The sequence below is a fragment of the Erithacus rubecula genome (assembly GCF_903797595.1).
Source record: "Erithacus rubecula genome assembly, chromosome: 13".
In the NCBI taxonomy this organism is placed as follows: Eukaryota; Metazoa; Chordata; class Aves; order Passeriformes; family Muscicapidae; genus Erithacus; species Erithacus rubecula.
The window spans coordinates 276,026-303,563 of NC_136665.1; the positions used below are offsets into that span (position 1 = coordinate 276,026).

The 27,538-nt window shown below is 43.9% G+C and overlaps 1 protein-coding gene across 5 annotated transcripts; it reads left to right on the top strand.

The window, feature by feature from the left end:
• The first annotated feature begins 17 nt into the window (after positions 1-17).
• Positions 18-27,509, top strand: SUSD3 (sushi domain containing 3). Of its 5 annotated transcripts, none has more exons than XM_079317513.1 (5): positions 18-357; positions 14,396-14,584; positions 16,863-17,010; positions 19,859-20,026; positions 26,523-27,509. In XM_079317513.1, the coding sequence occupies exons 1-5, from the start codon at positions 273-275 to the stop codon at positions 26,734-26,736; spliced, it is 804 nt and encodes a 267-aa protein (XP_079173639.1). In that variant the 5' UTR covers positions 18-272; the 3' UTR covers positions 26,737-27,509. The 5 variants fall into 5 exon arrangements, with proteins under 5 accessions (XP_079173639.1, XP_079173641.1, XP_079173638.1 ...); XM_079317515.1 differs by lacking the exon at positions 18-357 and adding an exon at positions 1,103-1,127; XM_079317512.1 differs by lacking the exon at positions 18-357 and adding an exon at positions 3,369-4,201.
• The last annotated feature ends 29 nt before the right edge of the window (positions 27,510-27,538 follow it).

The following is a 27,538-nucleotide window of genomic DNA, read 5'->3' on the forward strand; positions in this document are numbered from 1 at the left end:
ATGCCCCTCCTCTCGCCCCGCTGCCCCTCCTTCTCCGCCCCCCCTCGGGCGTCGTGAGGGGCCGCGGGCGGGCGCCCGGCGGGGCTCCCGGGGGCGGGCCGTGACTTGCCGTGCTGCTCCCCCCGGCCCGGCCCCTCGGAGGCGGGTGCGGGTGCGGGCGCGGGCGCAGCGCACCTGCCGGGGGGCTCGGCTCGGCTCGGCTCGGCTCGGCTCGGCTCGGCTCGGCTCGGCTCGGCTCGGCTCGGCTCGGCTCGGCGGCGCTCAGTGGAGCCATGCCCGCGGCCACCGCGCCCGGGCTGGACGCGTCGCGCACCTCCGCGCTAGGGCGGGACAGCGGCGGCTCCCGCGGATACGCAGGTACGAGCGTGGTCTCACGTTGTTTCTCGCACAAGTTCTCTCTTGCGTCGCACCGGAGGGAAGGGAGGATGCCCAGCAATGGTAGCGCCAGAGCCCGGTCAGGGTGCAGGATCTCTCCCTCCTAGGGATGCGGAGTGACCGGGGGAGGATGCGTTATCTCCGGACAGAAGTGTTGTGTGTGCCCCGGGAAGGGGGTGCAGGAGATCCCCGCCGGGGCTGTGTTACCTTCCCACTCAGCTCCGGAACCCCGCGCCGGGCAGGGGCCGCTCCGGTCCCACTCCATGCCGCCTCCGGCCGGTCCCTGCAGCCGCAGAGCGCGGGGGGGACAGTGCTCCACACCCTGCAGTGCCTCGGAATGGGTGTCCCGGAGCCGTCCCGGAATCACCCCGGTCACGGTGGGGGGGTCCCGGCGGGTCCCGGCGACCCTGGGACGGCTCTGCCGGGGCTGCACTCGGCGCGCAGAGCGGGGCCAGTCCTGGCCTGCGGCTCGGGCGGAGGCGCCGAGCACCCCCAGGGCTGCACACGGTAGCCCCACTCCAGAGCCGTCAGAGCGGCTCACCCGGAGGCTGCTGGAGCTCTGAGGAGAGTAATTCCTCCCAGAGAGGAGGCGCTGCGATACAAGTTTGGTGTTCAGTCGCTGGGATGGCCACGGGCACGAAGGACGAGTGCAGGGGGCAGGGGGGAGTGTCTGGCACGGATGGAAGCTGCTGGTTTTCAGAGACATGGGCACATGTCACTGGGCTGAGAAGGAAATGAAGATATGGAATATGGTAATACATTGAGGGGTAGAATGAAAAACCAATCAAAACTTTGCCTTCTTATCTTCACTTGAGTTTTGTTACTCAATTCTATTGCGTAGGCCATAACATCATTTCTAAACCTCTTTGACTTAAGTGGGTTCAATAATTTGCCGGTAATGCAAGGTGACAAAGGTGGGATTTATCCACTGCACAGGCCTGTGGGGTTGGTGAGTGTCTGGGCCTGGAGGGAGCAGAGGCATGGTCTGGACCTGCTGGCCCGGGCAGCCAGAGATGCTTGTTCCCAGCCACAGCCACCTCTGGAGTCGGGAGCAGGGTGAGATGGAAGAAATGTGAAGCTTGGTGTGACCTGCTGTGGTGACCTGCTACTTGCTGGGATTTCTTCCTCTGTTCTTCAGATCACAGGGCAGATGGATTTTTCCCTGGCTTCTGTGCGAGCAGGGCTGAGTGCTCCTGAAATCCAGGAACTTCCTTCTCATGTGCAGCCCATCCTCACATATCCTTGTGATTTATTTGGCTCATGAAGTTCTAACAGACTTCATTAATTATCTGATTTTGTTGTGCCTATAGAAATTGGCAAATGTATTTGGACTACTAGCATAGTATTACTATTTGGATTACTAGCATAATAATCCTCTGAATGAGCTTGACTGTTTAATTTGAATTTAATAGAGCCGTTAATTTGAAAATGCAAAACAAGTTCTGGGGAACGTGCTTAGAGAATTAACTCAAACCCAAGTGTAGACCCTGTTACTCCAGCCTGATAGTGTTGCTAACTATCAACCTTTCTCTTTTTAAAAATTGCGTATATTTGGCTGCTTTGATATGTTGTGTTAAAGTCTTGTGGGGCTGGGTTTGTCTACACTAAAAGGAGTTTTGGGAGTGGCATGTCCTGTGTTGCTCTCAGCCTTTCTGATTCTGTATAGGTTAATCTTGCTCTGTGTAGGTCTGTGGCAAAACAGTTTGAAATGCCAATCTGCCAGAAAATATTTGGTGTTTAAATTAGTAATCTACCCTCAGTTAACCCAGTTCTATCTATAGACCTGGCTCCTCTGGTCTCCAGCCAGAACAACAAAGACCCATTTTGTACAAGCCAACTACAGCAAAACTGTGGAGCAGGAGTTCTTAGTAAGGTGGAAACTGGAATATGATGGGTCAGGGCTCGGCTGTGCTGCACGGAGATGCTGCATTGGCTATTGGACCACCAGTGATGTTGTACACACAGGGCTTTGCCAGACCTTAGCTAGGTGTCTGCTCTTCATGCTCTTCACCCTCTCTGCATGGTGCTTTGCCGTGGTGCAATTCCACTTTCATGAGCACCAGTTTGGAAATATATATGTGTGTTGAGTCAGGTGGATGTACTGCTGACAGCCCTAAGCAGTTTAGATAGCTAAAATGATGGCTACTTATTTATTTAAATGTGGACATGTTATATATACATCAATGTTTGCTGTCATTGTGCAGTATGTATACAGTATCTTTCATGGCATTGTGTGATTCTTTTTGATGATGAGAGCCCCCTTTCGTTATTTCAGACCACAAGCAATAGGGTGATAATTAAGATTTGTACAGATAAAGTCCCTCACATGTTCCTTTTGAGAGGATGAAAAAGAATGTGGCAGGATTTCCATTTCAATTAATGCATAAATGAGAGGGGAATTAAAGGAAGTTTCCCTAGTACAGCCCTGATGCCTGTAGTACTTGGAGGGTCTTAGAGCTTCCTGAGACACAGCTGTGAGATTCAAACACTCTGTGCTTTTCCTGGTCTTGCCTTCTTTTGAAGGACTGACAGGAAGAGGAAGAACGATCCCACCCTGTGTTTGGGGAGAGTCAGCAGTGTGCTTCCCTGAGGAGCTGTGGGAGCCTGGCTTACCCTGAGGGAGGCCAGCAAATGTGCAGGGCAGGAGCATGGGGCAGGGGAAGAGCATAGCAAATGTCTGGAGCTGAGAAGACGCCTTCTCTGCTGAAGCTGTTGTGCTGTAACAGCAGCATTTACCGCGATACTGCCGAACTGCAATAGAGTTCTCCGGACACTCATCGACCAGTGCTTGCCAGGCCCGGTAAATTCTCTGGAAAAGCCTCTGACATTCTGAAAGGTTTGTGTCAAGTGACTTGAGCACTGTCCTGCCCTGTGGGAATCTCCATGGAGTAGGGTACTGTCATCAGCCCGTGCCACTGAGGTACTGGTGCCTCTGAAGCTGCCCAGATTATACTGGGGGCTTTTGGGTGAAACAGGAAAGAGGAAGGAGTACAAAGGCATATCATTATTTTTAGTCCGTATGTTGCTGAAGTGGAAGTCTCTGGCCCTTAGGCTATCTAGGGTGGTACCTTTTTTTTTTTTGCTGTGGTTCCTCTAATTCCTCAGTACCCTCCTGTAACTCTTTCAGACCAGGCTGCACATACTTCTGTCAACATAGAGATGCATTGACAAATACATCAGTGAAGCCATAGGCAGAGGGACAATAAGTGCAGGATCTGAAAGAAACACTCACTATGACAGGTTAAAAATTGGTAGGTCTCACTGCTGGGCTGTTGTCTGTAGTTGTGGTTCTGCCTCCCAGACCAGGGAAAGGGAGAGGTTTTGTGAGGTGGGAAGTGCTGCAGCCTTCAGTGAATGCTCCATTCAAACCTAGTTGTGGAAGGAATTATCGAGCAGGCACCGCTGAAAGAAAGGAATGGGGTCTCTGGCTTAGAAGAGATAAAAGTTGCAGTTTTCTGGAGGATAGGAGAGAGACAGCCTGTATTGGCTCAGTTGTAGCCTGAATGTTGGTGGTCATGGTGGGATGCCGTATCAGGGTGCATGTACCTTGGGTGTGGCTTAAGTTGTGTGATCTTTTGTTGTGAGCAGCTTCATTTTTCTGAGGTGAGTTTCCCTGGCAGTGCAGAAACTGAAATTATGTTACTAAGAACTTACACTTGCTTTTCTACCACAGAAAAAACAAAGCTGTTCTTCAAAGCCAGGAGTGCAGCTGCTCTGCAGAGCTGATGCATGGAATTTTATCACCTTGTCCCCACGATCTTCAGATCCTTTTTTAGGCTGCAGAAGAAAACATGGATCCCAAATTTCCATTTCCACAGGGCAGAAGGTGATACAATTTGGAATATATGGGCTTGTAATTTCTCCGGGATTGTTTCTCCTTTCTTGTTCTCCCATCAGTTTGACTCATAAAACTTAAAAAACTTTGACTCATAAAACTTATATCAAGCAATGTAAAAGAAGTGACAGTTGCAGAATGTCAGCTACTTGGCTTTATCTCCTGTACTGCAAGGTGTTAATCTGGGTGGTTAGGCATTTGCACCAGGCACTGATACTGCTTTGAGGGAAGGATTTTTGTGCTTGTCATTAAAGCTCTAGAACAATATAAAATAAAGAAGGAAGAGAGTTACTGGGTTTTCTGAGTCCTCCACAATACAAGATTTTTCCCTATGGTATTATCCAATGCTTCATCCTAGCTACTCTGAAATTACCTAGACTAGAGAGACAGAATATTAGTAGACTTCTGGATTTCAGCTAATGAATGAAATGAGCTGAATGCTTTGGATCCAAAACACTGAAATTTTAAAAATCACAAGTCAGTCTTAAAACACAGAAGCACCCCAATTACAGTGATTAACCCAGCATTTTATGGGTGGTTTGGTATATTTTAAAGGGCAAAGCCCTTGCCAGTTTTGCTGTTCCTGCTGTGGCAGAGCGAGGACATCCTTGGACCTTTCCTCTGGAAAAGCAGAACATCCCCAAGCATCTCTGCAATTCTACAGCAAAGAGATTTGTAACTAGACTGGAATTGGCACGATTTTGCTTATTAATCATGATTGCCACTGACTTTTTATGTGCACTGTAGAGTCTTGCCTTCAATATTGTGATGGGGGACAAGCTAACACATAGGACAATTGTTAGTTTTCATTTATGCTTTTTATTGACATGCTGTCTTTGAAATGCAGCCGCAGATGAGCAAGTGTGTTATTCTAAAGAACAGTTTTGACTGGCTGAGTGGATCAGGATTGGCAGAGGGGTGATTTTGCAGTCTGCATGAACATCTGCCTCTCGTTTGGTTGTCAGATGACAGAGAGAAATGCAGAAGTTGCAGAATGAGCAACTGCTCCCCAAAATAAATCAATTCCTGTGTCTGCTGAGGGTCTTGGGGATGGGGTTGAGCTGGTGCCTAGGTTACAAACGAGCCTTTGCAGGAAAGCAGAGCCCCTGTGGCCCAGCAGAATCTAGGGAAAGTCTGTAGCTGCTGGGGCAGTCAGTGCCCACAGCTATCTCAGCCCAAATTGGAGTGGTGGTGGCTGGTAGAAGCAGTGTTGGGGAAAGGGGTGGATTAACTGCTTGCTTTTCCTCCAACAGAACTGGGAGAGTTGATTCCATTATTATTTCTGGGATGAAATAAAGCCAGTCACAATGCTGCTCATGTATTCCAGACTCCTAAGCAGAGCAGCTTTGATTGGGAATGGATTTGAGGAGAGGTGAAAATGCAGACAGAGTTGAGTAGGTTAAAGGGGTGGTATAAAAAATTCCCTGAATGTATGTGTGGGCTGGAAACAGTGTGTGGGAGGATGACTTGGCCTGTGGGAGCTCAAAGAAGGCAAGTTTTGGGGTTTGATTTTTTCTGTTCAGAAGAGCAGAAATTTGTGCCATTATGTAAAAGCATAATTACACCCAGGAAGGTTTCTGCTTACAGCTGCAGTTATTTTCAAGATCTTTGCTAGTTGATTGGGTCAAAGGAGACATCTGGGCTGGACACAGGGGTTCTGCTTTGCTCTAAGAAGCAGTGCCCCGCAAAACCGGGGGCAGTTTTGCACAGGCAAGAGAGGTCTGGTGTTTGGCCCATTATTGTTAATACTTGCAGAAATTCAGATTAGGACTAAGGTTTTCATTCCTTTTAATCTGTTTCAGTCCAGAAGCTGAATTCTCATGTGTAGTCCTGAGCTCCCTAGCCATGTACAAAGGAAGGGCAAGGACATGGGGACACATCTTCTCCTCTGCTCTCCTGAGCTACTTGTCACTCTGTGCACAGCTCACCTGCAATCATTGACTTTTTAAATTGGAAAAAGCAAACACAATGCACTGGTTCCCTGTCCCTATACTGGCATTCCTGTCAATCTTTGTGCCATCTTGCACCAATTCCTGTGTGCAGGGAGGCTGAAAGCAGATGTGTTTATTGACTTGTGCTGTTAATCATTGCTGTGCCCGAATGTTGCTGGTAGGATGTTGTGTGGCTCTCGCTGAGCAGTTTGCAAGTTTCTCTGGTGGCCATGGCCATGCTGTTGCCTGCACGTCCCTCTGCATGAAGCCCAGAATAGGAAAGCCAGACTCTGTCAGGAAAAGAACCAACCAGCAGATATGAAAAATAAAAAGTGATAAAACCACAGAGAAGGGTTTTAAATCTGGCTGTTGGATTCTCAGCCCATCACCACAATAAAAGGCATTGCTAACTTTTTCAGACTGGTGTCTAAATCAGTTATTCACAGAAATTCTTTCTGACAGTTGTGGATGCCAGGTCACAGCTCCATGGTGTGCATTTCATAGCTTAACACAGCAAACCCAGGACAGGAGCAGCTTCATATTGCTCTTGGGAATGACTTAGGGAAGCCAAAATGGGCCAGGGAGAGGGAATGCAGGTAAGGTCTGTAGCATTCAGGCTGGTTTTGCTCAAAAGAGTGGTTGGAAATTCCCCAGGAAAATTAAAAACCTCTATTCCATCATCTGCTTTAAAACAGGAAAATAGTTTCAAAAAGAAAAGGTTCAAAAGTTTCTATATTCTTTACAAATCAGTTCTTTGTGGAAATGCAATTCCTATGTTTTAAGCTTTTTGGCAAAATAATATATAACCATCAAGTGGCATGCAGGTCTGGTCCATCTAAAATTTCACCTTGGGGGTGGATTTTTTTTAATGACTGAAGTGGTTTTTGTCCAGCTCTGGAGCCTTCCTCCTTGATATTTTTTTTGGTCAAGGTAGGGCGATGCAGTGTTGCCCTAGCAGTGGGGATTTCTGACATCCATAGAGGTTGTGCCGTCTGGCAAGTATTGAGCGTGAGTAAGAGGCCACCGGCCACGTTGTCCAGGCACATCTGCTCTTATCAGCTCTGTTCAGTACCCCAGCATGTGCATGTTGCTGTGCACAAGCCAGATCAAAGAGCTGGTGCAGGCAGATAACCCAGAGCTAAGCAAGGCAAATATACAGCCAGGCTGAGCTCTGTGTCCTGCAACACCCAGAGCAGTGGAGGAGAGTGGAGCATGCTGAGAGTGGGCAGTGGACACACAGGTGTGCTGCCCTTCTTCCAGGGATGCTGCAGAAGGCTTTCCATGGGCCAGCCCACAACCTCTGTCCTGTCCACTTTTCTGGTGGGGCATCCTCCATCCTTCCTCTATCCATGGCTCTTAACAGGCATGTGCTTTCCCTGTAGAAATACATGTGGGGTTTCTTTTGGCTTCTCCAGTGGCTGCCTTTCTAGATAGTGGATCACTTTGCACCCTCTGCAGAAATGTTACAGTTGTTTAATGAATGAGAGATTATTCATGAGTACTGGGAAAAAATAAGTTGAAAGTTGAAATTATAAACATACAGACTTCATTGTCCTGATGGAGGACACCAGCAAGGATGTGCCCACCAAAACTTGTCTGGGAACAGAGGGACCTGGTGGCAGAAGAAAAGTGCACACTTGTCCTGAGACTCCCATGTTGCATGTTCCATGCTGGCCTGAGAGAATGGTGAAGCCATAGCACAGAGTTCCCAGAGAAGCTGTGGCTGCCACTGGATCACTGGTCCAAGTGTCCAAGGCCAGGCTGGACAGAGCCTGAAGCAACCTGGGCTAGTGGAAGGTGTCCCTGCCTATGGCAGGGGATGGAATGGGATGAACTTAAAGGGTCCTTCCAAACCATTCTGTAATTCCATGAAAGCAATGCTGACCAAAATGTGATGGATGTGGGAGTCTCAACATGTTGTAAATTACATGTGTTGAAAAAATCAGTTTTACCTACACAACAGACCACAGAATAAAATAAAGGAAGTGGGTAGGAGTGAGCCTGAGGTGTCTCTTATAACAGAGGTGGGAGCAGAGAGCTTATTTGAGCTCAGATGTGTAAATGGATGTGTATCTCTTCAAATACCTTTTTGCTCTCCTTAATTGCATAGAAATTATGTATTAGTGGGAAAAGAAGTTTTTCTGAAAAAATTTTTACGAATGTTTAATGGTCGCCTGTAAGAATCATCAGATATTGGGTTTCCTCTATCACACTTTAAAAATAATTTTATCAATAGAAACACAAATGTTTTATCAGGAATATTTTCATTCAGAAATGCTGATATGAGGAAGGTGCTAGAATGACACAATTAACAAGCTGCATTTCTTTTGTCTGGTAATGTGCTGTGACAGATGTGTTCCTTAGATATCTGCAACTTTTACCCTGTGTTGTTGTCCAGATGTTCCTCTATGCAGCTGACCCAGAGGAACAGTCCTGTGGCTGCTGTTCAGTTCTTGCAGGTCTCCATCAGAATCTGGATTGTGAACCCCCTGGAGCAAGTGGTGGCCGATCCTGGCCCTGCTTCTGAGGTGGTCCTTGCAGTGATGGGTGTGCAGAGGGCTGTGATTTGGTGCACATGGTTTGTGCCACACCTGAATCTTCAAAGCTTCCTCCAGGGAGTAGCTTCATAAAGCCATACCTGTGTGTTGGAAGGCAGACAAGTCTGTAAGAGCTTTGCAGCATCTCCACAGGAGCTTACCAGAGACTGCAGCACAGCTGGGGACCTTGGTTAGTCTCTGCAGCTTCTATAGCCCGAGTCTCACCCTGCTCTTTTACTGTAGATCTTGTGTCATGTTTAACACTAATTTCTTTAAAAGCTATGCCAACACCTGGATTTTCTCATGGGAAGACCAGATCTTGGTGGCCATTGTTGGTTTAAAAGCCCAGCCCTGGCAAGACTCAAGGCCAGCTCTGCAAGGAAACAAAGTGCCAGGGCCAGTTTCACTCTATACAAGATGCTTTGCTACATCAGCTTTATTTCATGTTTCACTTCTAGCTGCTTTTCTTTTGCTTTTCAACACAGTGAGCTCTTCTCAGAGCTCTTCTGTAAGATTGCTGTGGATGCTTAACATGCCTGTGATTTTCAGGGATAATTTCTGAGGTGTTAGTCTGCAGGAAAATAAACTTGCAGGAATAATATCAGTCTGTTTATTTTCTACAGGTGTCTTGGTTTGAAAGACAGGTGTTTGTTAAGAAAGGCAGGAGAGTCTCTCCTGAAATGGACAATGTAAACCACCTTTCTTCAAATTATTATAATTTTGAAATTAAGAAGCTCACAGGCAAAGATATGGGAATAGGAATAACAGTTCTTTACTAGGAAAAATTTAAATAAAAATACAGTAATAAAAACACCCAAAAACAAACAAAAAACCAAACAGAAACAAAACCCCAAAACACTGACAGAGTCAGAATACAACCTGACACCCTGTCAGTCAGGGTGTTGGTAGCAGTCCCATTAAACTGGCTGCAGTCCTCCTGGAGTCACAGATGTGGTTCTGTTGAAGCACTGCTCCTGTAGATGGGTGCAGTTTTCCTCTGCAGTCCAGTGGAAAAAGGCTGCTCTGATGTTTCAAATATCAGATTTTATTTAGGTAGGAAATGCTTGGCTCCTCCCCCTGTGAGGAGCATCTCACAATGGGATGATGTGATTTTATCAGTCATGTAATGGGACTCAATGGCCCATTAACAGAAGATACCTCCCTGGAAGAAGGATGGGTTGTGGAAGAGATAAAGAACACTGTCCCACCTGTTTTTAACAGATGGTCCATTAACAGAAGATATCTCCCCCGAAGATAAGGATCACTGCCCCATCTGGTTTCAACAGATGGTGAATACATAGAATACATACTTTTGGTTACATCCTGCTTTGCAAGCCAGGACAACAGCATTGATAGAGCCTAGTGTTCTCTTGTTTTCCAGCATCTAATTATTCCAGTATGGTTTAGTCATATTAAATTGCCAGTAATAATCAATACAAAGGGGTGACTTTTGTGTGTATGGGAATAATGAGGTGAAGGCACAGATCACTCTCTTTCTGCACAGACACCAAGTGGCAGCCTTGTTAACATGCTTCCAGGCAATTACTTCTGTAGTTTATATCATTTTGGCAGGTACTTGTGCAATGTATTTGATTTTTGGTCACTGCTTTGCTGTGGAAGGAGCACAGGAAATGTTTACCAGGCAGTCATACCTGGGTTGCTCTCTCATTTCTTATTTCTTATCAGCAAAACATAAACCCATGGCTTGCAGACAGTGAAACCATATGGTTCCTACTTTTGATAAATCAATTTTGCAATACAGATAATCCTGGCTATCCATGAGAAGAGATTTTTTGGATTATTTTAATTCTTGTATTACTCTCTATTTTTCACTGCCTGGGAATTACATACGTGTTTATTTCTGAACCCAGAGGTTGGCATGAATTAAGAGTTTATGGAGGACACTGCACTTTAGTGTCTGTCTTTACTTGGAGGACAATTATTTGTCATATGCAATGACCCGTTTGTTGTAGCCAGTGCCATTCTTCACAGCCAGACAAAAGCATCAGATTCAGAGATTTTTCTGAGCACTGGATATCCTCTCAATGTAAGACCAAGCTGAGAATTGCATTTGTATAAATCAGCTCCTGCTCTACATAAAGCTGCAGAAATAGCTGCAGAAACTGGAATCATAGGACTGTAGAATCACAGGAGCTTTTGGGTTGGAATGAACTGGAAACCCATACTTACTAAATGTATTGCGGAACACATTTTTCTCAAGGAGCAAAGGTTGAAAATCAGCCTTTGAATGTGTTTTTTGACAGCCACTATAAATAACACGAAAGGATGAGTTTTCTTACTCTTACAATCACAGAGTGATTTGTGTTAGAAGTGACCTCAAAACCCACCCAGTCCCACCCCTGCCATGGGCAGGGACACCTCCCACTGTCCCAGGCTGCTCCAGCCCCAGTGTCCAGCCTGGCCTTGGGCACTGCCAGGGATCCAGGGGCAGCCACAGCTGCTCTGGGCACGCTGTACTAGGGCCTCCTTACCCGCACACCCAGGAATTTCTTCCTAATATTTCATCTAAACCTACCCTGCTTCAGTCATTCCCTGTGTCCTGTGCCCCCAGACCTTGTCCAAAGTCCTTCTCCAGCTCTTTTCTAGCCCCTTTAGGCCCTGGAAGGGGCTCTAAGGTGTCCCCAGAGCCTTCTCTTTTCCAGGCTGGACAACACCAGTGCTTCCACCCTGTCTTCAGAGCAGAGGGCCTCCAAATCTCTAATAAGGGGATTTATTCCATTTTGCAGTTTTTATTTTTTACATTTCTGGGTGCCAACAGTTATGCAAACCAAGACCTTAATATGACTTTTTCTAGATATTTATAAAATAGAAATCAAAATGTAAATCTGGTCAGCACAAATGTTTGTGTTTTACCAGGCGGCAATGCAGCCTCAGACACCAGTCTCAGTTGAAAACAAAAATAAAATAATTTTAACAAAAACAATAATAAAATTCTTGATTTTAGTAGATTTTGTCTAATAAACATGCCTGAAGAATATTCAGAAAATAAGTCTATATGGAACATTTGCTTATATAAGGATGGAAGCTTGTTTAAACATGATTCTTTGGAGATGTAAGGGTAAAATTAACCTGGCAAAAAAGTGAATGCAATGGCTAAATGTGTAAACATCACAGGTTTAACAGTGAGGGACACTAGGGCATGCAGGAAAGTTTTCCAAACACATTTTTAGAAGACAATGGATGATTAAAATTATGACCGATTTTATGCAGAGAAGCTAAATCTCAGCTTGGATGAAATTCAAAAAATCGTTCTGGCATAACTTCATCTGGACATTTCAGTGAAGGCATTTGTGAAAAGCAAAAAGCAGTTACATATTTAATTTTTTTACTTTAATGAGAAGAAATGGTGTTGAGAAGCTCCTAAAAAAAGAACAGCGTTTCTCCTCTGCACAAGTGCAGGTACATGAAGTTGTTGAACTTTCAACTAAGGTATAGAAGGTTTTGGAGCTGTAGATCTCACTGAGAGGCGCCTCTGTGGGTCTGGCTCCAATTACATTCAAATGGGAATGATCCTCTGGGCGTGGTCTGTGATGCTGTTGCAGCCCAGGACAAAGCATGGAAATACCCACATTTTCAGGGGACGCTGGCTAGCAGACATTTCTGTAGAGCTCAAGTGGAATAAAAATATTTTAAAGCCCACAGCTGAGGAGTGGTGCTGCCAAGGTCACTGCCATTGAGAGGTTTAATGACTTGGCAGACACCATTGTGGGCAAGGACGGGGCTGGGAAGGTTCAAAACAACCCAGCAGCTACAGCTGCACATTTTACTCAGGATGGTCGGTGCTGGATGAAATGAAATATGTCTTGAAAGAAAGGATCCAGTGCCAAATTATTTCTTCTTTGGAGAACAAAGAGTGAACAATGAGTCCAGGTAAACTGGCAGGTGTATGGAATTCCTCTACTGAGGCTGCATGTGGTAGCCCAGCAGGTGTGCATCAAGACCAATTCAGCTCTAATTAGTTTTTTTGCATCTTGTGCAACTACAAGGGTAACCAATGTAAACTCTAAAAATAGCCTTGAAATTGTAAAACACACCAAAAAAAATCTATATGTAAAATGTTTATTTTGAAGTTAAGAACAGTGTTTTCTCATGGTAAGCCACAGAGTGATTAAAATAAAAAGAAAAGCCTAAACTTGTAACACTCATCTGGAATGAGGAAAATTGTCCAATACAATTGTCCTGTGTATTCCAGGAATGGGATGTGGGTGGGAAGAACAAGAGGTGAGGAGAAACCAGTCCTATAGAAAACATTTGCTCTCATTGAGGCCAATTACTGCCGTAGTAAGTGGCTGAAAGAAGTGGCAAAACAAACAGAAATAATCTGCATGGAATTAAAGAGATATAGTTTTAAAAGCTAATGCTTGGTGCATATTTACTCAGTGGATTAGCCCAGTAAATGTCACTGGGACTTTTGTTTGGTCTTTTGCTGAGATTCCTGTGGGTTTGTTTTCCAGGTACAGAGACTTTAAGAGCAAGAATTGAAGATAGGTAGGTGAGACACCTACCTGCTGTGGTATGATCTAGGGGCTTAACAGCAATTAGTGACATGGGGGGAGTTTTAGCATTAAAAATAAAATAGATTCGCTAACAACATGTGTTTCTGTCAGGATGTTCTCATGGAGGCTATAATTTCTTTTTTCCTTAGATGAGGAAAATATATTTTCCTCTTTTAATATTTTTTGTTTGTCATAGTGCTTGCAGCACTATGCCTCTGAGTTTTCTCAAGTCATTTGGAGATCCAATGAAAAATAGGGAACTTGGGCTCTGATGCAGAAGCAGTGCTGGTATTTTGTAAATTTTAAAAAACCTGAGTTTCTAGATTCTGTCAATGCACATGTACCAACCCAAAAAAAGTGTTTGCTGCCTTTGAAGTTATCTAGATGTTATATATTGTCTTAATGACCTGACACTCAACGTTTTGTTTGAAATGACTGTGAACAAGGGGCGTTGTGACAATAAAACTTAGTGTATGAAGTTAGTGGCCAGCATTAGGTGGCCAAGGGGAGAACAGTTCCATGGCTCAAAAAGCAGCTGTATAAACAACAAAATAATAGAAAAGTGGAATGAACAAAAATGTATTAAAAATTAATGATTTACTGTAAAGCAGAGTTTGGCACTTGAAAAGGGAGATAAGTTGTATGTGTATGTCTTCCTATGCTCCTCCCTGTGGTTTTGATCCCCTTGGCCCCTTTCAGCCAAGCCAAACAGAGGTGCAGTGCTTGTAAAGAAGTTTCAGTCAGATCACGCCAAGATGCCATCAAGTAGGTTGAACTGCATGATCAATCCAGGAGATTTTGGATATTTGCTTGGGAGAAGACATTGTAATGAATACTCCCAGACAGCCTGAGTACTAAATTAATCAGAATCCAACAACACAGGGATCTGTAGGGGGACCATGACACTCAAAAATTACTTTTTTTAGTGTTTTAGTGTTCAACGTGTACCAGTCTGAGCAGATAATGTCACATCAGTTGCTTTGTGCTGGGGGTGAGGGCAGAGGAGCTGTTTAGTGATGCATGGCACTGATGGCGGGTGGCCGTGGGCTGGTGCTTAGCAGTGCAGCCAGCATCAGCCACCCTGAGGTCTGGTATTTGTTTTCACCATTAACTGTGACTGATTTACAGCCTGGTGTCAATAAAACCTCCGCGGTCCTTCACTGTTGGCGGCGCTGCATTGTGTCTGTGTTTGCTCTGCAGGGCAGTGCAGCCGTCTCCTCCCGCCCCAGCTCGGCTCTCTCCAGGTCCTTCATGGCAACGGCACCGATGTGGGAACCGTGGTCACGTTCCAGTGCTCCGCCGAGCACCAGCTGGAGGGACCAGGCATGGTCACCTGTGTTTGGAAAGGGAACAGCACACAGTGGACAGCCGGAGTGCCTTCCTGCAAGTGTAAGATTCTTCCCAAACCATCCCCCTCCCTCTGGGATGCAGTGCATTCATTTTGCCCTGCCTATCCTGCAACGTTAGGATTCGCTGTAGATACCTCTGCAAAGGAAAAGACGAATTCCAGTTTCTTCAAGGTTGCCCCACTGATGGTAATTCCACTGCATATGTGTTCTGACATGCCATTATCATGACACAGAAAAGACTCTGTTGGATTCATCCCTGATCTCATGTCACTGGTAGAACCTGAAATAACTGTGGCTCTAGCTAAAAGTGGTGTGCTTCTTTAGAGAATATATGAGTGTCTCAGTTTAGAGACAAGTTTAGGAGACAAACACACTGGAATGAGTGTTTCCTCTAAAAAAAAGGGTTCCAACAATCCCTTTTCACCAATATGAAATGAATACTAGTGAATGAAAGTGGAAAAAACCCCCAATAGTTTATTGACAAACAGACTGCCCACATAGCATGGGAAAAAAGGTAAATGAATGCTAGATATTGAACTGTCAGACCTTTGCACACACCCAACCCCTTCACCCAGAAAAAAAGCCCAAAACACCAGGGAAAGATAAAAACCACAACAGCCAGCAGCTGGGTCCCGGTGGGGAGAAGGATAACAGCAGCTCCTTTGTCTCGAGGAAGAATCCAAAAGGTTCATGCAGTAGCTTGGGCAAACAGATGGAAGCTCAGAGAATGTCTGGTGTTGGTCCCCTATCCAGAGGTGAAGCAGATGTGCCCTCCCCTGCTTGTGCTTTTTCCGAGGTGCAGGGCCAAACCCCTCTCTCCCACTGGTGATTCTTCTCCTGCTGCTTGTTCTCGCTGATCTCAGACCAAAACCAAACCGTCCAATTCACCTCGAAAAGCCACCAGAGGCCACTGCTGTGGCCTCCCCAAGTCCAAAGAACTGAAAAAACCCCAAATTTGCACCTGGGCTATTAAACCCTCAAGATAGCCAAGTAAAACCCAGACTACACCACACTCCCAGACACAGGGGCAGTGGGACTTTGAAAAATCCCAGCAAAGGGCCCCAAGGCTCCCCTTTGCCCTGGACCCACCTTAAAGATACAGCAAACAATTCAGGGCATAAAGCAGAGGATCAGGGAATAGACCATCATCATAAATCATCCAACACCATGGGAATGACCAACTGATGTGCCAGCATATTTGAGAACTTGTCACCTCCTGGCAGTCTTTTCTGACAATGTTTTTGCTGTAAAAGAAACCCTGGTATTTTTTTGACAATCCTTGGTTGTTGCCTGTGGGCAGCTGCATGGGAAAGTTACAGTATAAATTAATAGTGTCTGAATGGCAACGGCATTAACTACCTCTAGCTGTGTTCTTTCCTGTTTATTATAAGGTTGTTACTAGTTTGACCAGAAGTAGACCCAAGCAAAACTTAGTAGCTCTGAGCTTTGAGGTGACTCAGACCTGGTGTAATTTCAAATCCCCAGTGGATACATTGCTCTTACCGAGACTTGGTGCTCTCTCACACATTCAGCTATTCTTACCTCTCTTATGGAGATCCCATAAAAAAAACATGGGAGAAATCCTTCCCCCAGAGGCTGCAGAAGTATAATGCTTTGTGTGGAGCTCAGCTGAACCGCTTGTGATGCTGGTCGTTGTAACACTGGGAGAACTAGATGAGTTTTGAAGCAAGACATGCTTAATGCTCCAAGTGAGTTGGAAGTGATCTGCGTTAGCTGTGCCATGCCACATTCCGACGCCTCCTTTTGTCTGAATCACTCACTTCCAGCATCAGACCCTGCAAACACTTAGCCCTGCAGATCACATCTTCCATTCTGCATCCTTCCCCAAACAGAGGAAGACCTGTTGTTTAATGCCTGCCAAGGAGGATGTAATTATGTGAAACTGTCCTTGCTCTAAATGTCTTCTTTAAGCCCATTTCCCCCTGTTAGTATTAGGTTTTGGAGCTTCATGCCTTGTTAATAAAGGAGTCTGCAGCTCATCTGCATTTGATCTGCCAAAAGAGATGTGCTTTTAAGCTACTGCAGTGCTATGGGCACTTTAATTAATTGCAGTGGTGAAATGCTTGTGAACAATTCATTAGTAACTTATAAACAGGATATTTTTACATGGTCCAGTTTGAGGCTTGCATAGGTCTAAACTGAAGCCAAGGTACTCTGGTGTTTTGACACATAGTAATGTAAAAGTCCTCACTGACCAGAAGGGTGAAGTGAGTAGGTTTCAGCATGGTTTAATGAAAATGTAAAAGATAAATTTGTGGACTGATCTTAGAAACATTTCTGTGTTTGTTTTGCTGCAGCCATATCAAAATACGAGACTTTTGGCTTTAAGGTCGCAGTGATTGCCTCCATTGTGAGCTGTGCTGTCATTCTGCTGATGTCCATGGCTTTCTTAACTTGCTGTCTGATCAAGTGTGTGAAGAAAAGTGAGAGGAGGGGAGCTCAAAGGTATGTCAAGAGGACAGTTTTAATAACAGTGTAAGAGTGTACATTATATGGACCCCATTGCTGTGATAGCAAGTGCTTCAATAGATTTGCTGCTTGCAGCACTGCAATGATGTTAATTACTTAAAATCCTTAATTTGTAGATCAGGCTGTAGGCAAGAAAAACTTGGAATTCCTGAGTATTTAATTACCTGATGCCTGTTAATATCAGATAACCTCAACAGGCTTGGGCAGATCTGGGTTTACCCAGAATTATGCAGAAACTGAACACAGAAGTCTTATTTTCTGGCACAGCATTTCTATCCTCAAGTTATTAAAGACTGGCAGTTTCCCCTTCTTCTCTGTGTTTTTCCTTTTTTCCTTTCTTTCTTTGATGGGAAATGAATCTCCCTGTGTCAGAGCCATGCAAGTCCTCACCATCTGCAAAGCATCCTCAAAGCTGTCCCAGCATGGATATGCAAAAAAACCCAATGGATAAAAAAACCTCCATGGATGTGGAGGATTTTGTCTTCTGGCTTGGAGCACAAATCAGTGAATTATAAACAGGAACAGGAAGAAGTCGAATTTTCAATCCAGTCCATTGTAAGATCTCAGTGTGGATAGTGTCAGCAGCAGCACATTTGTCTGTAGGCTGGAGCCCTTGTTGCCCACAAGAACATCTACCTACAGTCACTACTGCAGAAAGCTTTCCATGGGAACTTGGTTTCCATCTCACTTTTCCTGCTGGTTACTCACACCAGGCCCTCCAGTGGAAGACAGTAGTGAAGGTTTCTGTGCTAAACTGTGCTTTATTCTGAAGCTGCATGGAAACCAGCTGAAGGGGGAACTTCTGTCATTTGGAATCCAAATGTAGCCAAAATAGAGATTTTCTGTTTCTCTTGAAAGACTTTTTGTGTCAAAAAATGAAAGTCCTTAATGTCAGTCATAATATTAGGTTTTCACTGGCAGCATGCAATAAATTGCTTTGAAATAAAAGGTTAATTGGAAGTTTTTTAATTGCCACCTTTTTTTTTTTTTTTTTTTGGTAGAACTATTAATATCAGAATTCTTGTTTTTCATTTATTTTAAATGAAGTTTTGTGAAAGCTAGCCATTCTCATTATTTGTGATGACTTGGTATTTTTCTCTTACAAAAGAAAAGCCCTTCACTCTGGACAATGTGACCTGATTCTGTCATCAGGCTGTAAAATTATTTCTTTTGCTGACACCTTCTCAGTTCCATGCTGCCCCTGTGCACCTTTCCCTGTCTTTTGAAGGAGCTGCTCCATCCCACTGGCAAGAGAGCTTAGCTAGAAGGAGAAGCCTGGAACAATGCAGGCATTGTGTGTTTTATCTCTTCTATCAGAAAGAATTGAAGTAATGTACAAACTGTCCATATCATGGGAGAAAAAGTAACGTAACCCTGTGTGAAACCTGTCAGGTACAGTGGCACCATCTCTATTGGTGATGGAGGTGGAAAGCGGGGTTGGCTTCTGGATGCACAAAGCATTAATCTGACAAAAAGCTGCAGGCTTGATAACTTAATACAAAATGAGAACTCTTAGGGGGGAAATAGTGAAATGTTTATTAGACCATATGTGAAAGATGAGGTAATCTGTACCTATGGAGCAGAGAGGATGTCTTCATCTTGCCTGTAGTTCTGATGTCTGCCTGTCTACTTCTTTTGGCTCTTAGCTGGTTACCTGAGAGATTGCCTCTGCCTACAAACCTGCCTTGCATGGTGTCTAATGATCGTTGAAGTGCTATCTTGTGTTTAATAGAGTCATAGAATCATTAGAATTCAAAAAGACCCTTTAGTTGAACTGTCAACACAGTACTACCACCATGTTCACATCTAAACTGTCACATCCACGTGTTTTGAAGAGAAAAGGGACAAAGGCTGCTGAAAGTCCTCCCACCATTCAGCCTCATCACAGATCCTATCCCGCCCAGGGAGGGTGGCTGCTGTTTTCTTTGGAAAGAGCAGGATTGCATCCCAAGAAGACAGAAATGGCACCAAAATCAGCATTGCCAATTCTTGCAGTTTGATCTTGTCCCATCAGCCAATGAGGAGTGTCTGTGATTCTGTGAACCTCAGACTTCTTTTAAAAACAGGAAAAGAGATTTTGGATTTTGTTTCTTGCCTCAGAGTTGCAGAGAGCAGCATTGAAAGCAATTCTGAGCATTTCCAAAAGAGAATTCTGACAGTGAGGGAATATGCCCTGTGCTTAACAAAGACAATATTACCTCTCTCCTCCATTTTTAAGTCAATATCTTTTCAACCTGTCTGGTGATTTTGGAAACTTCAAGAATAGCAGTAATACAAAAGGTACCTTTTTTTTTTTTTTTTTCTGAAATAATTTATCCCATAAGATGGAGATGATCTGAAGTCTTTTCACACAAAACAGAATCTTGTGATGTTACTGATGTTACTGATGAAGGTCCATGAGAACACTGACACATCATTCCACCTTATAGGACTTACCTTACTACATGTAGTCTGGAAAAACACAGAATCATATGGACATAGTTCTTAGAGGTTTGTTCCTTTGAACTATCCACTGGTGCTCATAAAAAAAATTGCTTTCATTTTCTTGTTTGTTTACTTGTTTTTGAGGAGTGTGGACAGTACTTAAAATAGCACTATTTTGCACGATAATATTTAATGCTATCAAAGAAGTCCCTATCTTATGGGGTTATTTAAATCTCTCTAAGTTTGGTTTACACATGAAGCTCAGCACATGTTGAAGTGCGTTCTTCAGTAAACCTGGAGTGAGATTTAAACTCTAGAGAGTCAATTCTGTGGTCAGATAACAGTCCAGCTGTACAGCCATATATTACAATACTTTTTGTACTGCTTGGTATATTGACAGAGAAATGCAGCTGTGGTACCAGCTAAGGACTGAAGAACTAGAGCACATGCAAGCTGCTTACTTTGGTTTTAAGGGAAGAAACAATAACAACAACAATAAGAAGCTCAGGAATACATCTGTATTTGGTGACGTTACTAACATGGCATATGATAACCAAGGCTTCTACAGGTAAGGCTGTTAAAATATAGTTGGTTTGAATGAGGTGATGGGATCCTGGCTAATCACTAACCAGAGCTAAAAGCAACTGTGAGAGCAGGTGTATCTACCTGTGTACCCTTAGCCAAAAGTCTGGCTGTTTTGCATGTGGAGAGTAGGCACTGCTTCTAATCAGAGATGGAAGTGTCATTAAAGGTGATTCTGAAAAGAACTGCCCTGGAATTGCTCTTGGAACAGATGTGACCCTTCCTTATTTATACCTTGTTCCCTTTTTCCACTCAAGTAAGAGCTGTTTAATCAAGCAATCAGTAAAGGATGCTGATTACTATTCTTTAATTCTGTAAAATGAATAGAATACAAAGTGAGATGTGGGAATTCTGCTAACAGATTTCATAAAGACAACGAATGGCCTGTCAGTTTTGTATTTCACTTGCAAGGTGTATTTTTTGTGTGTAGCAAATTAGGATAAGCTTCCTCATTTGGTGTTCACCTGGCTTACTGAGAACAAGATGACAGTGCAGGCACTGAGGAGGTGTGAAGATGGAGCTGGGCTCTGCTAGGAGGACGAGCATGAAAGAACATGTTCCCTGTCTGGGTGATTGCTGGGATACCATTTCCCCTCCAGTGTGAGGTGGGAATGTTGGCAGCCTGTGCCTGGAGGAAATCTTTAAACCTATGGGTGTTGCTGCATTGATTGACCAAAGAAATAAATACAGGCATATGGCATGGTTGGAAAACAACAGCAAAACTGAGGGCAGGCAGTCCCAAAGGAAAGATTCCATATATTTCTGCTTATCCATGGTCAAGAGCAAACCAAAAGAGACTTTAACCAAGACTCCTCAGAGTTGACATGAGTAAGCATTTGTGTACCAAGAGGGTGGTCAGACGCTGGAACAGGGTCTTGGAGAGGGGGTTGGTGTTGGTGACCCAAACTCAAGCAGCATTTGGACAATGCCCGCAATAATGAGATGTATTTTTTGGTCAGCCCTGAAGGAATCAGGCAGTTGGACCCAATGATCCTTCTGAGTCCCTGCCAACTGAAATATTTCAGTCTAGTGTGTTCTAGTATAGTCTACAGTACTCTGTTCTATCCTGCCCCACCCTATCCTCTTCTTGTGTTAAGGTTTCAAACATTTGGAGAAGTTGCCCAATGAATCACAAGTTCTCCAAGCTCAGCAGCAATCCTACTTTGTTCACTTATGCAGGAGCTGTCCGAAGAAGAACAGGGGATGAATCCTTTACTCCCTGCCTTTTCCAGGCCTGTAGTACATGCTGTTTTCTGGGAAATGGCTCTTCAGCCCACTTAGAAGGGGGAATTGAGATGAATGCTGCTCATGTCTGACAAGGGAGTGGCTGGAGGTCTGACAAATTCAGTCATTTTTACTATAGCTTTCTCTTTTCTTATAGAAAACTATTCTGTTGCTTCATGTAGCATGTTAAGTATCTGGAAGAGTAAGAACTCCTACACCTTTGCAGAAGACTCTCTTGAGTATATCTTAATTTATTTTTGACGAGAAAAGCATGTAGGTCGTGCTACTTTTCAGACATAATTGAATAGATTTAGAGATTAACATCTTCATTCAGTACTTTAGGATCAAAATACTGTAAGAAGAGAAGAGATAAAATAAAAAGCCAATTCTTTCAGGTAAGGCAATATAAAATGAACATGCAATTTTTTCAGGCAGGTAAGGTATTTGTTAAGGTTTACAGACAAATTTAGGATTAAAACACTAATCAGTTAGTATGCTGATGAGGTGATTTGACTGCAATGAGGTGATACAATGTGGTTGCAGAATGCTGATGTGTAGAAGTTATAAATAACAGAGAAGCCCAGCAGTGTGACAGTAGGGGCTCCACCATGCTGTTCTGGACCTGGCTGCCACAAAATGAGAACTTCTTCCCCTCATGTTTGAAGCATAGAACAAACATCATGAATATGTATTTTTGCAGGGAAACATTGAATTTTAGTGGCAGCTGCTTTAATTATAATTAGCCTCATTCTGACTGCTTTGCTGGTTGAACAAATTCCTTTAAAATGGTAAGAAGTATGTGTACAAATACCCAGGATCATTAACTATAGAGTGCATTACTCCAGATGCCATCTCTTTCATTCGTATATAAAGAATCATGAGGATGAACATACCAATTTTTAGCAGAAGGTCTTATATGCATGAGCTGCAAGTGTTTACAGCATATTTACTCTTACATTATTGAAAACACTAAGTAATGTTGAGCAGGGAAAAAGAAGTTACAGATCATGGTGCTGCTGGGAGGGAGGAGTATCCCCAACGTTGCTTCTCAGAAATTCAGAGCAGCAGTTTTCTCTGTGGTGAAGAGGTTTGAACCAGATTAGCTGAAAACAAGGGTCTGTGTCTAGGGAAGGGAGATTAGCTCCAGCCCTGGACCACGGAGTTAGAGGAGAACAACGTCCATGAGCCTCTAAAGCAGTCCCCAGGAGGAGTGCTTTGCAGAGGGCTTGTCAGCCTGTTGGGAATGGCTCTCACAGCCTGACTACCAAGATGTAACAAATGTGGTTTTTGAGTCAGTTATTTTCTGATAAAGAATAATACCTGACCCTTCAGTAACTCTTCTCTGCAGCACTTGCTTGGGCACCCACCACTGGAGGCTAACAGTCTTCTGCCATCCCAGCAAGCAGCCATGTGAGAGAGCTAGGATCAGGCAGCTGCCACAGAAGGGGGATTGTCTTCTGCCCTGCGATATGCGCAGGGTAAAATACCAGCAAAGAGAAATTTAGTGGCAGCTGTCCTTCTTCTGTGTCAGCTGTTGGTGGTGTTTGAGAGATGGAGATGAAGGTCACTGAGATGTTATCTTAAAGTGAGTGTCCAAAAGAAGACTGGGGTCAACTTAACAGCAGCAGGGGCTATGGTCCCCCACTGCTCAAGGCCGGTTGTAGCTGCCCCCCAGGTGAAGGTGCTCCAGGGCTTGACAATTCTTCCTGTGAAGAACCTTTTTCCCAATATCCAACCTAAACATCAGCCAAACTGACAGAGCTTAAAAAGTGCCTTCAGCTTTCAGCAAGTAGGCATATCTTCACATCAAAACTAATCAACAACATCAGCAGAGCTGCTGGTCTAGTAAAACAGGTTTAAAATAGAGGATGAGGAAATGCAAGTAAGCAGTTGCTCCGATAAACATCATTGCCAGTTTTTAAATCTATAAAGAATTATCCTGTCCTGCTGTAATGTACATCAATTAAATTTTAAGCATCCATGCAGAGAGGGGCCTGTCTTGTACTTGTTTAAGTAGTTTCTAGCATTTTCACTTGTTCTGTAAGTTAACCCATCAGTTCCATAAAAATCACAAGGAAATGCAAGTGTTCTGTCCCAGAAATGGGAGCCTGAATCCAATTGGAACCATTTTTGGTCTGGCAAAATACACAAAACCTAGTGTAACATTGTGAGAGAAAACAGCAAACCCTTCTGGCATGAAGAGATATTAAAAAACCAGGCATTACTCTTTTGGAACTTATTTATATATCAGCATATGTAGAAGATACTGACCCAGGAGCAGCACAAACAACCAGTATAAAAAAAATTCTGAGAAAGCTCATTTAAGTTTGTATCAGCTTCCTAGTGATGGTCAGAAATAGCCACAGCTTGGCTCTGTTGCTTTGCTTTTCAGTGTAGAAGTCCTGTAACCTGTCCTGGAATAGATACTCCCTTGACTCAAGGGAAGTGCTGATTTTTTGTAAAGGAGAATTGATGATCCAACGTTTTCCACACTCGGGAGAGCTGAGTGTAGCTGTACACTAACTCCTTTTCATTCTCTGACAGCTAAGATGACAACCAGAAGAAAAGTAGTCCAGCTCAAAAATGCAATCTAAGGAGAATCAAAGAAATTTGGTCTGGTTTTTTTGTCTAGTGTAGAAGCATTTGGAAGAAGCTGGGCATTCCAGATTTGGACTGTGTAGAGGTGAATTATTTTTCACAGCTCTAAGTCAAGTTATAAAACATTCTCTATAAAGTAGCTGATCTGACTGCAGGAACAAGTCAAATGGAAAAGCCCATGTCTCAGTAGGCTTAAAGTCCTCCTTTCAGCTATTCACACAGCTGGAGCATATTACCAAGGAGAAGAAATCCTTCTGCAGAGAAGGAGGCTGGTATGTTTTCCCACAGAAGATATTTTTAGTAGCTGAAATTTTTGTTCCAGAACCCTTTCTGACTACAAGATGCTTTACCATTGTACCTGGCAAAAAGCAAATAAGGCAATCCAACAACAAAGAAATGCAACTGAAAAAGCTTTGTAGAAAATCTCAAAGCCAGCGTGCTTTTAGGAGAGGTGGCTCAGCATTTTCAACATCACTGAAATTTATGTAGTATTTAATACTGCATCACATAGAGTGTCCAGTGAAAGGTCTGCAAAGGGCAAATGACGTATTTGATAGGTCATGGAATTGATACAGTTCCCTACATGAAATGTTTGATTGCATGGAACCAAGGACTGGACAGTTTGATTGCATGGAACCAAGGACTGGGCAGGAGGAGACCCAGTATAGGAGAGGGGCAGATTTCTTTTCCCTGCATTTTCCTGCATTTCCCTTCTTTTCTCTGCTTTTCCCTATGACTACTCCAGCCTTGAACTTCTCTATTAATAGAGTCCTTTTTCTCCCTCTTGTTTTTCCTGTGTTCCGTGTTCCCCACCACCACCTTTTAGAGGCTTAGATCTTCTCAGTACCTTTTGACATGCTGGTTTCAAAGAAAGTTGAGACAGGGGAAGTGAGCTGTGGTTTCACCTTGGGGCCCTGTTAGAAGGGTAGGATAAACTGGCTTTTGAGTTACACCCATTTCTGAATTTCAGTCTTAATTATCAGCACAAGAGCTCAAAGGAGCCTACAGCAACATGTGCTTTCAATAGGGCTACTATTATTGTTTTCATAATGCTTTCCTGATTACTCCAGGGTCTTGTACAAAGCCACCAGGCATACAAAAACAACAAAATCCCCTCCCATCCTCTAGTATAAAAGCTGTTTTGAGAGGCAGTGCCAGCACCAGCCAGCCTTGTGGCTATGTTCTCACACATCTTGGATGTCCTGTTAACAGTGTTTTCCCTCCAGCAAGGAACAGCTCTCACACAAAAGAATATTCTTGTGAATCCCCAAAATCCCATTGACAAATGTTGTGATGGCTGTTCTTCTCCCCTGATGGGAGCTCCAGATTTTGTCTGTCAGATAGAGGCCATCCTTGTCAAATGCATCATGCACTTGGCTGTGCAGCACCCAGGGGAGGATTATTTTTCCAGGTAAGGGTGCAGAGAGGAGTTCTGATCCTCTTGCCAGGATGTTTTGAAGTAGCCCGGTTGGAAGCTGTAGTTAAGGAAAGTTTAAGTTCTTGAGAAAACAGTCACACTTATTCAGGACAAAGTACCAAGGATGAGAGAGCAAACTGAGGACTATGTCTGCCTGAAGGCCACGCACACAGAGCAAAGCCCACTGCATGCACAGTTGTCCCTTGTGACACTGCAACCCTCTAAATAGCTCTTCTCATCCTCTGCTGAGGTGAAACCCCACTGGCTTCACTGTCCCTTTGATGTCCTCAGGGTTTGATCTGTTGCAGGGAAGAGAGGTACCTACTGTCTCATCCTACACTTACAGAATCATGGAATGGTTTGGATGGAAAGGGTCCTTAAAGACTATCTCGTTTCACCCTTTACCATGGGCAGGGACACCTTCCACTGTCCCAGGGTGCTCCAAGCCCCTGTGTCAAACCTGGCCTTGGACACTGCCAGGGATCCTTTGGGCACCCTGTGCTGGCAGATGTCAATATTCTTGTAGTCTAATAGTTCCTGAAATGGGAGAAACTGGTTGCTAAGCCAGGAGTACATTTCTTCTCCAAGTACAGTTTTAGCCAGTTTAGGTTCCTGAGCTGGTAGTGGACTATGGGTAATTGCAGTGTTTTACAACACAGAACTTTGTAGGGGAAAACATCAGAGTGGGATGACTTCTGCCCAGTGAACTGCATTATTTGCTCTATAACCAGAATACCTAGACTTGAGCTATAATCCTGGTAGGGCAATGTGTAAAGACTTCTTTTTTTTTCAAAGATTGTTTTGCTGTCCCATGGAAAACTTTATTCCAGTCCTTCTCCGTGTGTGTGCTGCTTTGATTTGATTTTTATTTTGACCTTTGACCACCATCTCAAGAAGATGGAACTGAGTTTCTTATACTATAAAAAAATAAATAAATGCACAACAGCAAGTCTCAGAAGATTTTCTTTTGGCAGTGATGTGCAGCATTACCCCACATAGCTTCTATTCCCTTATGGCAGGTCACAGTGCTCAGCTGGCACCCAGCAAAAACGTCCTTGAGGTCTTGTTGAGATGCAATTATTTGCTCCATTGCTACCAACTAGTTTTGACGCTGAGAGAAGCAATTCATTATGTTACTGCACAAGTCATTTGCAAAATGCCTGATGTGCCAATAAAATGCACATATTCTGTAACTTCACCAGAAGTAATGAAACACAAATAACTTTTCCCTTTGTGCTTACAGGTCCCAGGAAGAGTTGACTCGGGGTGTTGTAGTTCCTGGGTTTTGCAAAGACAACAGTCACCTGCTGAAGGTAGACAAGAGCAGTCGTGCACTTGGGTCACACAAGGTACCAAGACACAGCACTGCACTGCAGACAGTGAACTCCATACACATTGTTGAAGTCTACAGTCATAAGGATAGTTACAACAAACCAACTTGCCAGATACCTGGATAGCTGGTGTCTGAAATGCAGCTGCTTCTCTGGACCAAAATGAAATTTTGGTAGAAATATGTGCCTTAAATACAACATAGAAAATTCATTATTCATATGAATTCTAAGTTTTCTATATTCCAAGATGGTTATTTAACAGAAATGCTTCAAGGTCTGATACAAATAAAGGTATAAATGTTGGGGTTGTCAATCCAGAGCTGTTCTTGGCAGTGTGCTGTGCAGTGTGACCATAGCAAAAGCATAATGTCCTTCTGCACAGCTAGAGAGGTGAAACCTAGTTTGCATATATGCCTCATACGAAGTTGCTGATAATAATTTTACACTCTCAGATTCCAATCTTCTCTGAACCAGTGGGTTTTGTAAGAATTTCAGAAAGAAAAGTCCCCCTTATTTTTAGGAAGTAGCATGATAGAACTAAAAAAAAAAAAAAAAAAAAAAGAAAAAGTTTTAATTAAATGCCCCATTGTTTTGTATCAGGAAGATCTTTAATTTATCTGCTCTGTGTTTAGAGACCATGTGAGACTGGGTGCAGCAAAGGTCCATCTGCAGGTCAGGTAGCCTGTGCGAGAGGAGATGGCACATGAAGGATATGATGTCGTGCTGTGGTGCACTGTGGGTTCCCACCTTCTGTAGCTTCTCCAGGTGTCCCAGTGCCAGAGCAGCTGGCGTGCAGGCGGGGACAGCAGTGTAGCTTTCCTGGAGCAGCCACGTCGGGATTGCTGCAGCATCATCCCTGTGAGAACTCTCTAAATAAAGGGCTGAGGTGGCTTTTGAAAGCCTGCCTTCTTTGCCTGTTTTTTGCCTA

Excerpts from the sequence above, each read along its gene's own strand:
- SUSD3 (XM_079317511.1), top strand. The coding sequence starts at position 8,493 with ATGTGTTCCTTAGATATCTGCAACTTTTACCCTGTGTTGTTGTCCAGA. Across the intron at positions 17,011-19,858 it reads GAGAGGAGGGGAGCTCAAAG|AGAAATGCAGCTGTGGTACC; the intron begins GTATGTCAAGAG and ends GTATATTGACAG. Across the intron at positions 20,027-26,522 it reads GATAACCAAGGCTTCTACAG|GTCCCAGGAAGAGTTGACTC; the intron begins GTAAGGCTGTTA and ends TTGTGCTTACAG.